The sequence below is a fragment of the Callorhinus ursinus genome, unplaced genomic scaffold, assembly GCF_003265705.2.
Source record: "Callorhinus ursinus isolate GAN/ISIS: 27379988/994484 unplaced genomic scaffold, GSC_fseal_2.0 scaffold25, whole genome shotgun sequence".
In the NCBI taxonomy this organism is placed as follows: Eukaryota; Metazoa; Chordata; class Mammalia; order Carnivora; family Otariidae; genus Callorhinus; species Callorhinus ursinus.
In genome coordinates this window covers 14,614,853-14,627,893 of record NW_027397087.1, presented here as the reverse complement: position 1 = coordinate 14,627,893, position 13,041 = coordinate 14,614,853, and the positions used below count along the sequence as shown (strand labels likewise).

The 13,041-nt window shown below is 38.1% G+C and overlaps 1 protein-coding gene across 2 annotated transcripts in view; it reads left to right on the top strand.

The window, feature by feature from the left end:
- The first annotated feature begins 7,733 nt into the window (after positions 1 to 7,733).
- MYEF2 (myelin expression factor 2) overlaps positions 7,734 to 13,041 on the top strand; it is a 32,148-nt gene continuing 26,840 nt past the window's right edge. For both annotated transcript variants that reach the window (XM_025884205.2, XM_025884202.2), the window contains exon 1: positions 7,734 to 8,009. In XM_025884205.2, coding sequence (XP_025739990.1) covers positions 7,849 to 8,009 — 161 coding nt within the window. In that variant the 5' untranslated portion in view covers positions 7,734 to 7,848. The remainder of the gene's footprint in view (positions 8,010 to 13,041) is intronic.

The window sequence follows — 13,041 nt, the reverse complement described above, 5'->3', positions numbered from 1 at the left end:
TCTTTCTTTCTTTCTTTGAGAGCGAGAGAGAGAGAGAGAGAGAGAGAGAGCAAGAAAGAGCACAAGACAGAAGAGAAGCAGAAGGAGAGGGAGAAGCAGACCTCCCGCTGAGCAAGGAGCTTAATGTCAGACTCGGTCCCCAGACCCTGGGATCATGACCTGAGCCCAAGACAGACACTTAACCAACTGAACCACCCAGGTGCCCTCATTTTTTTTTATTGCCTAACAACATTTCACTGCATGTTTACCCATTCACTTAATTGAAAAACATCTTGGTTGCTTCCAATTTTTGAAAATTATGAATAAAAATGCTATAAACATTCATGTACTGGTTTTTGTGTGAACATAAATTTCCAACTCATTTTGGTAAATACCTAAGAGTTTGATTGCTGGGTTGAATAGTAAGATTACATTTAGCTTTGTAAGAAACCACCACACTGCCCTTCAAAGTGACTATATCATTTTACATTCCTACCAGCAATGAATGAGAGTTCCTGTTGCTTCATGTTTTTTATCAGCATTTGGTATTGTCAATGTTTGGATTCTAGCCATTTTATGGCTATATCATGGTATCTCATTGTTTTAATTTTCAATTCTCTAATGATATAAGACATGGAACATCTAATGCTTATTTTCCATCTTTGTATCTTCTTTGGTGAGGTGTCTGTTCAGAGGTGTTTTCACTTTTTCATTGGGTTGTTTGCTTCCTTATCATTGGGTTTTATATATTTTGGATATATGTCCTTTATCAGATATGTGTTTTGCAAAGATTTTAGCCCAGTTTGTCTTTTTACTTTTTTGAGTGGCTAGTTATTTTCAGGGGATAATTTTGTAGAACAAGGTTTGTTTTTTCCCCCCAGAAATGTGTGCATTGTTAAAGAAACACTTGCATACTTGATATCAGATTTCTACAACTAAGCTAGCCAAATAAAACTCACACTTCTCATATTCTAAGTAAAACTAAACTGCATGAGTGTTTAGTCACTTTAGGCAACTATAGAAGATAACTAGAAAGGCCTACATATGGGCCTTATCTTTCAATACTACCTAAAAAATCAGTAAAATAAGTTGAAGTTAGTGACTAGTGCATAAAAGAATACTTGAAAGTATGAAAATTTTAAGGAGAAAGCATAAACCTAGTGTTTTGAGGACTGATTAATTTTAGTAATTTTTACATAATCTTTTTCTATATAGTAGCTCTTATTTGACTGTTCTTAGATGATGCTCAAGCAATAAACAGTTGGGAAGAATAAGGTCTGATTTTTCAGAAATATTTTTGACACTGGTTTCCAGAAATATTAGGAGTCTAGAAGTGGAAATCTAGGTTGATTACTTATGTAAACCTACCTTTCCTCGATGACTTTAGGACTATCAGAACAAAAACTACCATGCAGTTTCCTTAATAATCTGAAGGGTAGCTCAAGGCACTCACAACTGAGATTTGTTGATGAGGTCAAAAGAATAACATCAGTATAACTATTTTTACATATTTAACCTTATTTAGAGGCACAGACATTCCTAAATTTAACAGATATAGTGAATGAATAGATGAATAAAAAAATGGATATAGTAATTCCCTCTTTTGTTTTGGGGAACCTCAGAATGTATGCTAAATGGCTTAGACACTGTGTCAAATATTATCAGTTGATACCCAGCACCATCTTTACCCTTCTCCCTGTAGGAGATATTTCTCAGATTCTGTGGCCAGCAGTATTCCAACCTAAATTCTACCAATGAGAGGCCCTGGTGTAAAGTTTAAGAGGAGGAAAAGAAAAAAAATCACTAATCTCACTAAACTTATAGTTACCAGCGAGTGGCAGATGAGGTGTTATACCAGCAGTTTTGGGGTGTTAGGAAGCTCTGAGACTTACTTTGCTGCTACAGGCACAAAGATCATTGGCGATAGATTCTCCATGATTCCTGCTCTTTCTGATTTTTCAAACCCTAGCAATAGCTCCTAGACCTTTTTCCCCCCAACCCTAATTATAGTGTAAACATCTAAGTCTTTGTGCATTAAATCTTACATGAAATATCTACCGTGTCTGGTTGGATATTGGCTAATATTTTTAGCATGTTTAGTTTGTGAATGGAAATGTAATGACATGAAATCACTCTAGCTTACCATTCTGTAATACACTATGAAAAAATGTACCACATTTGTATACTACTGAAAAACCATTACTTCCAACAAACTAGGCTCATAAGCAGCCATCAGGAATGATGTGTCCCTTGTTAAAAACGGTCGCAAAAGGGTAGAATTTTTGAATTATGTTCAGTTTCATGAAACTGAGGTAACAGAAATCCAATGACAATGCCTAAGGCAAAGGAAGTTATTTTTCTCCCCAAATAAGAAGTTTGGGTGTAGGCAGTCTGGGAGTTTTACAATGGCTCTGTAAGGTCATAAGTGTTTCAGTCTCCTATTTTTCTGATCTGTCATCCTTAGCTGTGGCTTTTATCCTCATTCGTATTCTCTCATGGTTTCCAAAGGGATACTCCACCCTCTAGCCTCACAGGAAAGAAAGAAGGCAAAGAACTTGTTAAGAAAGACCCTCTGGAATCCCTAGTGTATTTCTCCTTACAGCTTCTTAGAGTTGTGTTCCAAGGCCACTCCCAGTATTTTAGCTGGGCACATTGCTACTCTAAACAAAAGTGTGGTTCTGTCAGTAAGGAAAAAAGGGAGAATGAATACCAGATAGGAAATTTGTAGTGTTCTAAACCTTAAAGCAAAGGAGCAAACAAAAACCAATGTAAATGATGTCTTCAGAAAAAAACCATTTTAAAAGTAGTGTTGTGTGACCACAGTGTAGAAGAAACTATTGAAGCAACTCAGTCATTTCAATAAAAATACTGATCATCAGGATTAAGTTCAGCTGTATATAAGAGAAAGACTCCAAATAGTAACAATTTAATCAGGATAGAAATTTATTTCCTCCTCTCGAAAAAAGCTTTGGGTGGGAATGTGAGGGTTGTTACTGTGGCTGTCTAATGATGGGCTTATTAATCTATTAGTCTATTTTCCTGTTCCATCATCCCCAGTACTTAGTTTCCAATCACAAGGTTACTTCATGGTCAAACATAGTTGCTATTGCTACAGACATCATTTCTTCATTTCAAGTCAGGCCACAGAAGAAGGCAAGGGAGCACAAAAGGGCCATTCTTCCAGTTAAGTCATTTCTTTCTAAGGAACCTCCTATTTGGTCTTCACAACATTTCTCCTTATATTTTCCTGGTCAGAGCATAGTCACTGGTCATGCAGAGTTGCAAGTGAGGCTAGGGGATAGGGGCTTTTATAAATAAATTTAGTTAAATTTCTTTTATCAAACAAGAAGAGGAATATGGATTATGTTAGTTGTTATCTTTATCATCAGGATTTATAGGATTATCTTCAAATATAGAGGACAGCATGAGGATTGAATCTTATTATTCATCACTGTAAGAAATCTATTTTCTCTTCCAAATGCTGTAGTTGAAAATTGAGAATAATAGTTCTAAAAAAGGTAATTATTTAAATGAAAAACAATATTTGTTATAATCATTTTCATTAATACTCTTTAGGACTAAACCTAGAATAATGAAAAATACTACCATACAATACTCATTGCCTTGAACAGAGGAAGCCCAGTTCATGCGATTATTAAAGAATAGGGAGCAACTATGCCTATAGGCAGGAAAGCAGGGCAGAGACCTTGGAAATTGGCTCTTCTGATCCACCTTTTAGTGGAGTTACTGGGGTGAGATTGAGGAAAAAGCAGGGTGATTTAAGAAATTAGAAAGTGGACAAAAATTGAGACAAAGTAAATGTCTAGGAATTTTAGGAGTCTTTAGTCTTCAGAGAAAAAAATGTCCAAATATTGCTTACAAAAATCAAAATTAAATCTGTTATTGGGTGATGACCCTGGCATAGTAAAGTTGAAAAATGAAACAGTTATCTAAGGAATTCAAGCAAAACCCTTTGCATTATCTGAATTATTTGAATAATTGAGGTGAAAGTGGGATTTCTGCCTGGATTATTCAGATAATTGCCTTAATTCCAAGATTCATTTTGTTGGTAGAGACCTTTCCTTAGGATGTATTTTTAGAATGCTAAATGTGAAAAATTAGACTTCTAAATTAAGCAGAGCAATAGAATGAGGGAGGGTGAGAGGAGAGAGAGAGAAACAATGAGAGAGAGGGGAGGGGAGAGAGAGAGAGAGAAATATAAGTAGTTCATTGTCAGAATAAATCCATACTTTTACCCCACCCTTTTTCTAATGACAATAACTGACATCCACTTTTTCATCATAGAATGAACTTCCATGATGAAAAAAGGAACTATATATGGATCTCAGATATGACCCATCATATTTCTTAAAGTTATAAATTCCTTTTTGGGTTTCAATTCTTTAAATTGTGGAAAATTAGTGCCCCCAAATCCAGCCATTTAATTTCATAAAGCCAAGCAAATTGACTTAAAAATCATACTATACTTTCTGTTTGACTTTGTATTGTTGGTATTTGCCTTCAATTCTTAAAAAAAATTAAAAGGATAATCATACCTAAGTTGACATTCCATTCTCTTCTTTGGTAACAGAACCCTGGGCAGTGAGCCCAGCTGAGAAATTATTTGCCCACCTTCCCTATAGCTGAGTGTGTCCTATTACTAAGTTTTGACCCATGATGGGAGTGTTGTTTGAGACTTCTGGATAGGATCCCTCTTTTCTGGACTGCTTCTGGCCTCCAATGAGGACGAGATGCCTAGATTTCCAGTAGCCATTTTGGGCCATAGGGCAACCCTAAGAATTGGAAGCCACACACAAGGTTGGTGAAAGATTTAGAAGGAACCTGAGCCAATGATGACCATATCTGCTCTATGATGCCTACTTCTGCACCGATTTTAATGAAGTAGTAACTTCTATTTTGTTTAAGACACTATTATTTCTAGGGGCGCCTGGGTGGCTCACTTGGTTAAGCGGCTGCCTTCGGCTCAGGTCACGATCCCAGGGTCCTGGGATAGAGCCCCGCATTGGGCTCCCTGCTCAGCGGGGAGCCTGCTTCTCCCTCTTCCTACTTGTTCTCTCTATGTCTCTGTCAAATAAATAAATAATATCTTTAAAAAAAAGACACTATTATTTCTAGTTTTTATTACTAGCAGGTGAACACAATTCCTCAATAATACACATATTAAAGTATTTATTGAAAATATTTTGGAATTTTAGGGTTAAATTTCCAGATATGTATAATAGCCTCTTTCAATCCACCCCTCCCTTCACACACACCTCTCCCCCCGCCCCCCCCCAATTTGTGGGAAAGAAAACTAAGTGGTTATGTGAAGTTGTACCAGTTATACGTTTTGGGCAGTTGTAAATAATAACATTTGCAGTGGGAATTGTGAGAAGATAAAAACTAAAGCATTACTCAAGATTTTTCAGTATGTATAAATAGACTTAAAAAAAAGCAGCAGAAGGAAAGAAGGAAGGAGAAAGGAAGGACAATACAGAAATAGAATGTAGCAATAGAATGTTAATATCAATTTTTTATTTTTTGCAGATTTAGCTAAGGTAAGTATAATATTGATAGCAAGAGAGGAAGGAAACATTTACAGAGCAATCTGATGGAGTAGTATTAATCATTTTCTCTTTAGAAGCTGTGCCAATTCTCCCCTCTTTTAAAGATCCAGCTCTCCATGAAATGCTCACCGATCCCTCTGCAGTAATTAACCTCTGCCATTCGCTGCATTTATTAGGGCCAGGACTAAGTTATAGTACGGGAAGTATTTGTCTTAGGCACAACATTTTAAGGGGTGGCAAAAAGCTCAGCAATCAAGAAAAATATTTTAATAGAGTATTTTAATTAGCACACTACAGCAAGCAGATCAGTCTCTTGGTAAGTAAAATTTTTTGTAAATAAATTTTTAATTATGCTTCACATTTATCTCTGCTATAGCACTCAAATAGTACTTTTTATAAATGTTCTCTCCCAACAGTGTTATATGCATTTTCATATTCCTCATGTGCCTACTACTCTTTTAAGCATAAAGATCTCTTAAAACATATTAAATTCTATCTATTGAAAGATTTTGCAAGAATATACTGTATCAGGGATAGCAGGATTACGTTTTCATCATTAAATTCAACTATAGCAAAAGGATAATAGAAGGAGATGAATGTTTTGAAAGTACTTATAATTCAGTTCTATGGGAAAATCACTTGACTTCTTTTTGACCAAAACCCTGCTCAGCCTGGAGAGATAGGGAAGTTACTACTACTTTATAGTCATATAGCACTTTGCCCTACATAAAGTGCTTTCTTTTAATTTTCACCTTAACCCTGAAAGTAGGTATTACCATCCTTATTTATTACAGAAAGATTGAGAAGTTAAGTGACTTGCCCAAGGAGTTACAGGCAGAAGTGGCAGAGCTGGGGTTCTGACCCAGGTTTTCTGTGTCAAAATCCAATGCCTTTCTGCTATTCCAAATGCTAAGTCTTGGGATTGACCGAGAAGTAACTCATGCGGCAACTACAACAGCATGTGTTGCGTTTATGAAATAAAGTCAGTAGCACCCAACACAGCAGTATGTTAGCAAGTGTATTCCTCAAGACTAAAAGTTTTCTAATTTTTATGTGTGTATGTTTGCTGAAGTCGCTCAACTCTTCTGTTCCAAGGTTTTTTTTGTTGTTGTTGAGGGAAGAAATCTACATAATTAAAATGTCAAAGAACTGGGGGAAAAATGAGGAAATTATGTATTACTTGAGTATTAATTTCTAACTACCACTTTACCACTAATGTGTGTGTGATATTCTGCAAAGCATGTAAACCATATGTGTTTGCTTCTTTATTAAAAGAAGCAGTTGGGAAGGTCTTTAAACTTTCCAGCTGACAAAGGTTATTTAAATGTGAAATATTATTACAGTATTCAGGAGTTAGGAGTTGATTAAGTTTAATGGGTTACTTTTTCATATTTCATATTTAGGGGAAAAATCTATATTTTAAAACTTTAAACTTTAAAATTTGTTTGAAAGCCTATTAACTGCTTCAAATATAATTTTCATCAACATAAAATAAACACAACTCCAAACCAAAATGTCCATTATCAGCCAGTCTAGTAGAAGATTTCTTATTAAAATTATAGAGTCTCCTCATTGGTTGCTGCCCAGAGAATTCAAATACTTCAGTCTTCTTTTTGTAAGCTGATAGCTGCGTTCTAAAGGAAAGCCTCCTTCTTAAGAACAACCAGAATTCAAAGAAATTCAAAGCTATTCATTTTGGTGAATTGCAACCTGTCATCAATAACTATTTATTGAATGTCCACAGGGTGCCTAGGCATTGAAGTGGCAAGTGATTTATTTGCATTATTCAAAGGATTTCTAAGAGGAGTCTGAAGATTTGCAGACGTCTTTAAAGATGCAAAGTGGTATGTGCTTCTTTTAATTTAAACTGCCCCTACCAGGAATGAATTGAATAGCCTGGGTTTCAGAGCCCTAGGGATTTCTAGCACTCATAGCCGACTTTTGTAAGCGAAGACACCATTGGGTGCCAAGCGACAGGGGGCTGGTGGTCAGAGCATGGCCCCACTGGGGTCTTCTGGACAAGTCAAGCCCTCCTCGGGCTCAAGTAGGGCGGACTGCGGCAATGGCTGCCCTGACCCGCCGCCACCCCATCTCTCCCCTCCTACCCCTCCACTCCCACCCCCCACAACAGGCTCACACCCTCTCCCAGTCTCCCAGCTCCGACCGGTTCTCGCGAGATCCGGGCAACTGAGCGCTCGGGGCCTTTTCAAATCGGGATCCGTTACCGCTTTCCCGGCCGCCGCCATTGTAGCGCTCGGAGCCCCTTAGCGCAGGCGGCGGAGGCGGAGGCAGCGGTAGCGGGATGGCGGACGCCGACAAGCCCGAGGTGCTCGGGGCCGCTGGCGACGACAGTCCGCATCAGCAGCCCGTGGAGCAGCCGGGCGAGCCGCGGCGAGAACCGCACCCGCCGGAGCCGGAGAAGCAGCCGCCGCAGCACAGCAGCAGCTCCAATGGCGTTAAAATGTATTGTCTTTTTCTCCGGGGACCGGGGCGAGGTGGGCGGGGGGAGTCGGCCTGTGGGGGGTCGAAGCTGTCCTGGGCCTCGGTGAGGGATAACCGCCCCCGGGCCGTGGGCGGCGGGAGGAGCAGGTGCAAGCTGGGCCGCTCCCAGGCCTTACCCTCCCGCCCCATGCCGGGGGAGCTGGGCTGTGAGCCCGGTGCCGACGCCCCTCCCCTGTTTCCAGCCCGAGACTGCGGGTCACCCCTTCTTCCCAGACTTCAGCTGGAGAACCTTTGAGCAAAGCCCCGCGGCCGCCTTGGTCTGCAGGAAAATGGTCCCTCTTTTAAAGCCCAGTACTGTAGTTAGTGTTCATCACTAGGGAGTAACTAGGGATGACATCATCGGACATTTCCTCTTAACTACCGAGAACGTATTTAAAAGGAATATTCCCCCTTCTCCCAAGCCTCATTCTGAGCTTTATAAGTTCAGTGTTTATTGTTGCTTTCCAAAGTATATATTAATTTCTGAACTGATATATACCGAGAGGAAGTTTAATAATGTGCTGTTCGCCTGAATCCATTGTGTTATTCTTGAATTGGTAAGAGGTTATTCTGAAAGGGAAATGTGCGTGGTGTCTTGCTCCGCCCCACTCCCGCCCCCTCAAATGTTTGTAAGTCATGCAGGTTATTTTTTAAGAACTCATCGTGTGATGGTTTGTTCTTAATTTTGGTAAATTGGTAAAATAAGATTTTTTTTAATTGAAGAAAGCCCGCTACTTTTAAGATTGCCCCAGTCATCAGTGCTTATAAAGGATTTAGTTGACTTGAATCCATAATTTCTAGTTATAAGAAAATATTATGCTCCCCATTGTTCTTGTTATGTAGGGGATATGAATCAGGCTTTCTTTTGCATGTGCCCAGCTCTTTAAACTTGAAGTTGAAAGTATGTTAATAATTTAGCCAAAACATCCTTTTCCTTCTCTCAGTTATGCTTCAAAGTAGAAAGCAGTGAACATATGGTCACACTAAAATAGGAAAGAGAAATGTTCTTTTGTATAAAATGTTTAAAGCAGTAGGGTAAGACCTGGACTAGTTTGTGTAGGGGTTGAGTGCAGATAAGGTAGCTCTCCCAGCTCAGTTATGACACTCTTGTTCTCAGTTGGGTTTGAATAGCATAAGTTGCATCTAGGCAGAATAGAGGTGCAGGTATAAGAGATTCAGCCTCAGTGGAATTTGTTCTTAGATGCAAAGTGGTGCACCTCAGTAACTGAGCTGCTGGAAAGTGACCACTTTCTATCATGCCTGCGAAAATGTTGGCTGTCTGGGATTTGGCGTCGTAAATTCGAATAAAAAGCATTGAAATGCTAAACTTAAAATATGTGCCTTTTGTTTATATCTGAAATGGGCTTGTCACCCTTTTCTCCTGAACAAAAAGTACAGCCTTGAATTACAGAGAGAAGCCCTACTATACTTGAGTATGATTAGTATAATAGTGGCAGTACAGATGAAGCTGGCATCTAAACCTCCCAGAACTAAAAGTCTCTAATCCCTTTTAAAGTCTCATTTTGGTTTACCTGGACAGGAGAGGACAGAGGTAGGAAAAGAATCTCTTTCACTTCTAACTGAAGATGAAGAGAATACAAAGTGAAGAAATTAAGAAATGTTATTAGTAAATACAAATGAAGATTCTTTTGTATTGCTTATAATTCATCTCTTGCCCTTCCTCTTTTCTCAAAAGTTGAGTAAAGATGCAGATTTACTCTTAAGGGTTTCTTGTACTGTCAATTCCATAAGAACCATAATATATAGTGGTCCAGCATGGGTCACTCATACTGAATAACTAGGGACATTTACCTGCATCAACCTAACAACCTTTTTTTGACTCTAAGAACCAACAGGAGTAGTTAATAATCCAACACATAACCCTTAAATTGATTACCATACGTGTACTTAACAATCCAACACATAACCCTTGAGTTGATTACCATACATTTTTAAGGATAGGAATTCACAGAGATTGGGGTGCCTGGGTGGCTCAGTCGTTAAGCGTCTGCCTTCAGCTCAGGTCATGATCCCAGTATCCTGGGATCAAGCCCGGCATCAGGCTCCCTGCTCGGCGGGAAGCCTACTTCTCCCTCTCCACTCCCCCTGCTTGTGTTCCCTCTCTCGCTGTCTCTATCTCTGTCAAATAAATAAATATAATCTAAAAAAAAAAAAAAAGTGCTGTGCTCCACCAAAGGAGACAACCAGGCACAAAAAAAAAAAAAAAAAGAATTCACAGAGATTATAAAAATTACCAAATATTGCCTTACTTAGAAGTGAACAGAGTGCCGCTTACAAAGATTGAAATGACTTTTCTGAGGTTAATCCATGGTCATTGAGGATGGAGACCACCATGTCTTATTCATCTTTGTATCCTCAAGGCCTTTACTTTAAAAGGCCCAGTAAATTTGTTTAAGAAATGCAGATGTGAACTTTTGTGATCATGAAACTTAGGCGCAGAGGATTTTGTGGGCATGTTCACATCTTTTGACAAGAAATTAAAGGTGTTTTCCTAGGTTTAGTCTTTTTGTTTATGCCAAAATGTTTGTATACCAGTTCTCCTTTTCTTAAGTGACTAGGAGGAAAAATAGCAGTATTGTTACAACTCTTTATTAGTTCTGTGTGATTAAGTAACACCGTATATAGAGATTGAGAGTTACATTAGGGTATAAAATATTGTGTAAAATATTAAGCACTGAAGCAAGGTGAAGTGTTTGAAGTAGAGTAGTATTTTTTTTTTTTATCATATTGGGAGTAAAGAAGGGAACTGTGCTTAATTTTAGATCTCATACTATAGCACTGTTTTTAAAATCATATTAAAACTGTTTCCTTATTTGATGTTGAATATTGATTTTTCAGAAGTTTATAATTTGGGTAGGCATAATTCCATCTTAAGAGTAGATAACATTTTTATCACTTAAAATAGTCACAGTCTTTATTTCCAGTACATTAAGAAGGGGGTTTGTTTAAATGAATAGTTTGGGCATTATTACATGGAATTCTGGATATAGTGCCAATATTTGATATTATATAGCATCGTTTCTCTAAGAGTTTTCACATGTGTCTTGTCTATCCCATCGTGTATTTATGGCATAAAAAGAGATGAGGAATTGAATAATTATAGCTTAGTTTCTTAATAATTAGACCATACCTCTAGCTACTAAACTGATCTGCCTTCCACAGATAATTTATGCATTGTAGATGAGCAGTGTAGCAGTATCTTTAATATGCCACTAATTGGGGAAAACTTGAAGTAATTCGCTCTCTGATCATTGTTGGAATAAACATTTTAGAGAGGGTATCCTACCCTACATAATATCGCTTTATTATTTATGGAATTATGAGATTGTTGTAAGCAAACACAACATTCATATAAGAATAGAAGAACATAGCATTTCAGAACCTTGTGTTGTTTTCATAATTAGTTTCATCCAGGAAGAAAATAGGCAGGAGAAGGCGCATTGAGCTAGAGACTATATAGACGTCTGCTTACCTGAACAGAGACTTAGTTACTTTAAAAAGACATTCTTTGAATTCAGTCTACTATGTAAATGAGCTCTTTGGGGGGTTAAAAAGAAGAGTTCCTGTATCTACTGTATTCATGCCTCTGTACCTTTTGGCTGCTTCCTGCCATTTTCAGAAGAGGCACACTATTCAGACAGGTAGGTGCTTGGTGGAGTTGGACAGCTGTGAAGACCGCTTCTAGGCCGTGCCATTTCTGGTGAGAGAAGATGTTTGACAGGAAAGGTGCCCCTGTCGAGGTCTGAAAAGGTGGCAGAGCAAGTTTGGCCCTTAGTGTCTCTTCCTTGATTTTAGCAGTTTTTCTGGCAGACAGCAGCACCATCTGTGCTCAGATTAGGATGGGTTCTTAATTGACTGTTCATGCATTCAAAAATTAATATTTATTGAGTGACATGGTATGTGCATCACAATGCTAGATGCTGCTCATAGCAAAGCAGATCGTTTTTGTTCTTACAGAATTTTACATAGTATGTTTATGGCTGTGTTGTAACCTGTTCAGAAAAGTAGTGCCTAGAAAGTTCAGTATATCATGGAACAGATGACCACAATAAGTGTGTGTGGAGCACTACAGTGTATAGATTCCCACAGTTGCTTGGCTTAGAAGAAAATTAGAGCGTGGATTATGAAGCCTGTTTTGTTGTTAGAATACGCCAGAAGCTTTAAAAGATTTGGATTTCTGAATGTCATTCCCAGAGATTTTTATTTGTATATGTTTATGGAAAATTTATTTATTTATTTATTTATTTATATTTTTAGAGAGCGGGAGAGAGAGAGAGCCTGGGGGGAGGGGCAGCGCATATGGGGAGGGGCAGAGGGAGAGGGAAAGAAGGATTCCTAAGGGCCCCACACCCAATGCGGAGCCAGATGCAGGGCTCTGAGATCATGACCTGAGCGGAAATCAAGAGTCGGAGGCTTAACCAGCTGAGCCACCCGGGCACCGCTTGGAAAATTACTTTAAATTGAAGTTTTAATTAAATAGTTTTAGATTCACTAGAGTAATTAGTGATTTAAAAGAAACCTATTGTTATTTCTTCTGTAAAAAAAGATTACTTTTGAAAAGTAAATTACATTTTTACAATATGTACCCAGATTTTTATCTATAAGATTTACTTTAAGCATATATTTACATGTTATGGATGGTTGGTGGGTAGCATCATATAGTTGCATTATGATTGCAGTCTTATAAATTAAATATTTTTCTAGTTAGGGTCTTATTAAAAAGTAGATTTATAAAATTCTGATTTGTGTTGCCTTTATGTACTGCTTCCCATCTCCACTCCCACTCCATCCCACCTTCTAGGTAATAACTACCAGTAAAAATTGTATGATTCTATGAAGTACCCTAACCTAGTTTATAAGTTAATACACAGAAAATATTGAGTATGAAAATATTAGTATACCTTACCAATTAATTGCATCGATCAAAATTGGGAATAGAAAAAATTTACAAGTCATACGGGAATGTATGCATATATAGATAATATAACTATGT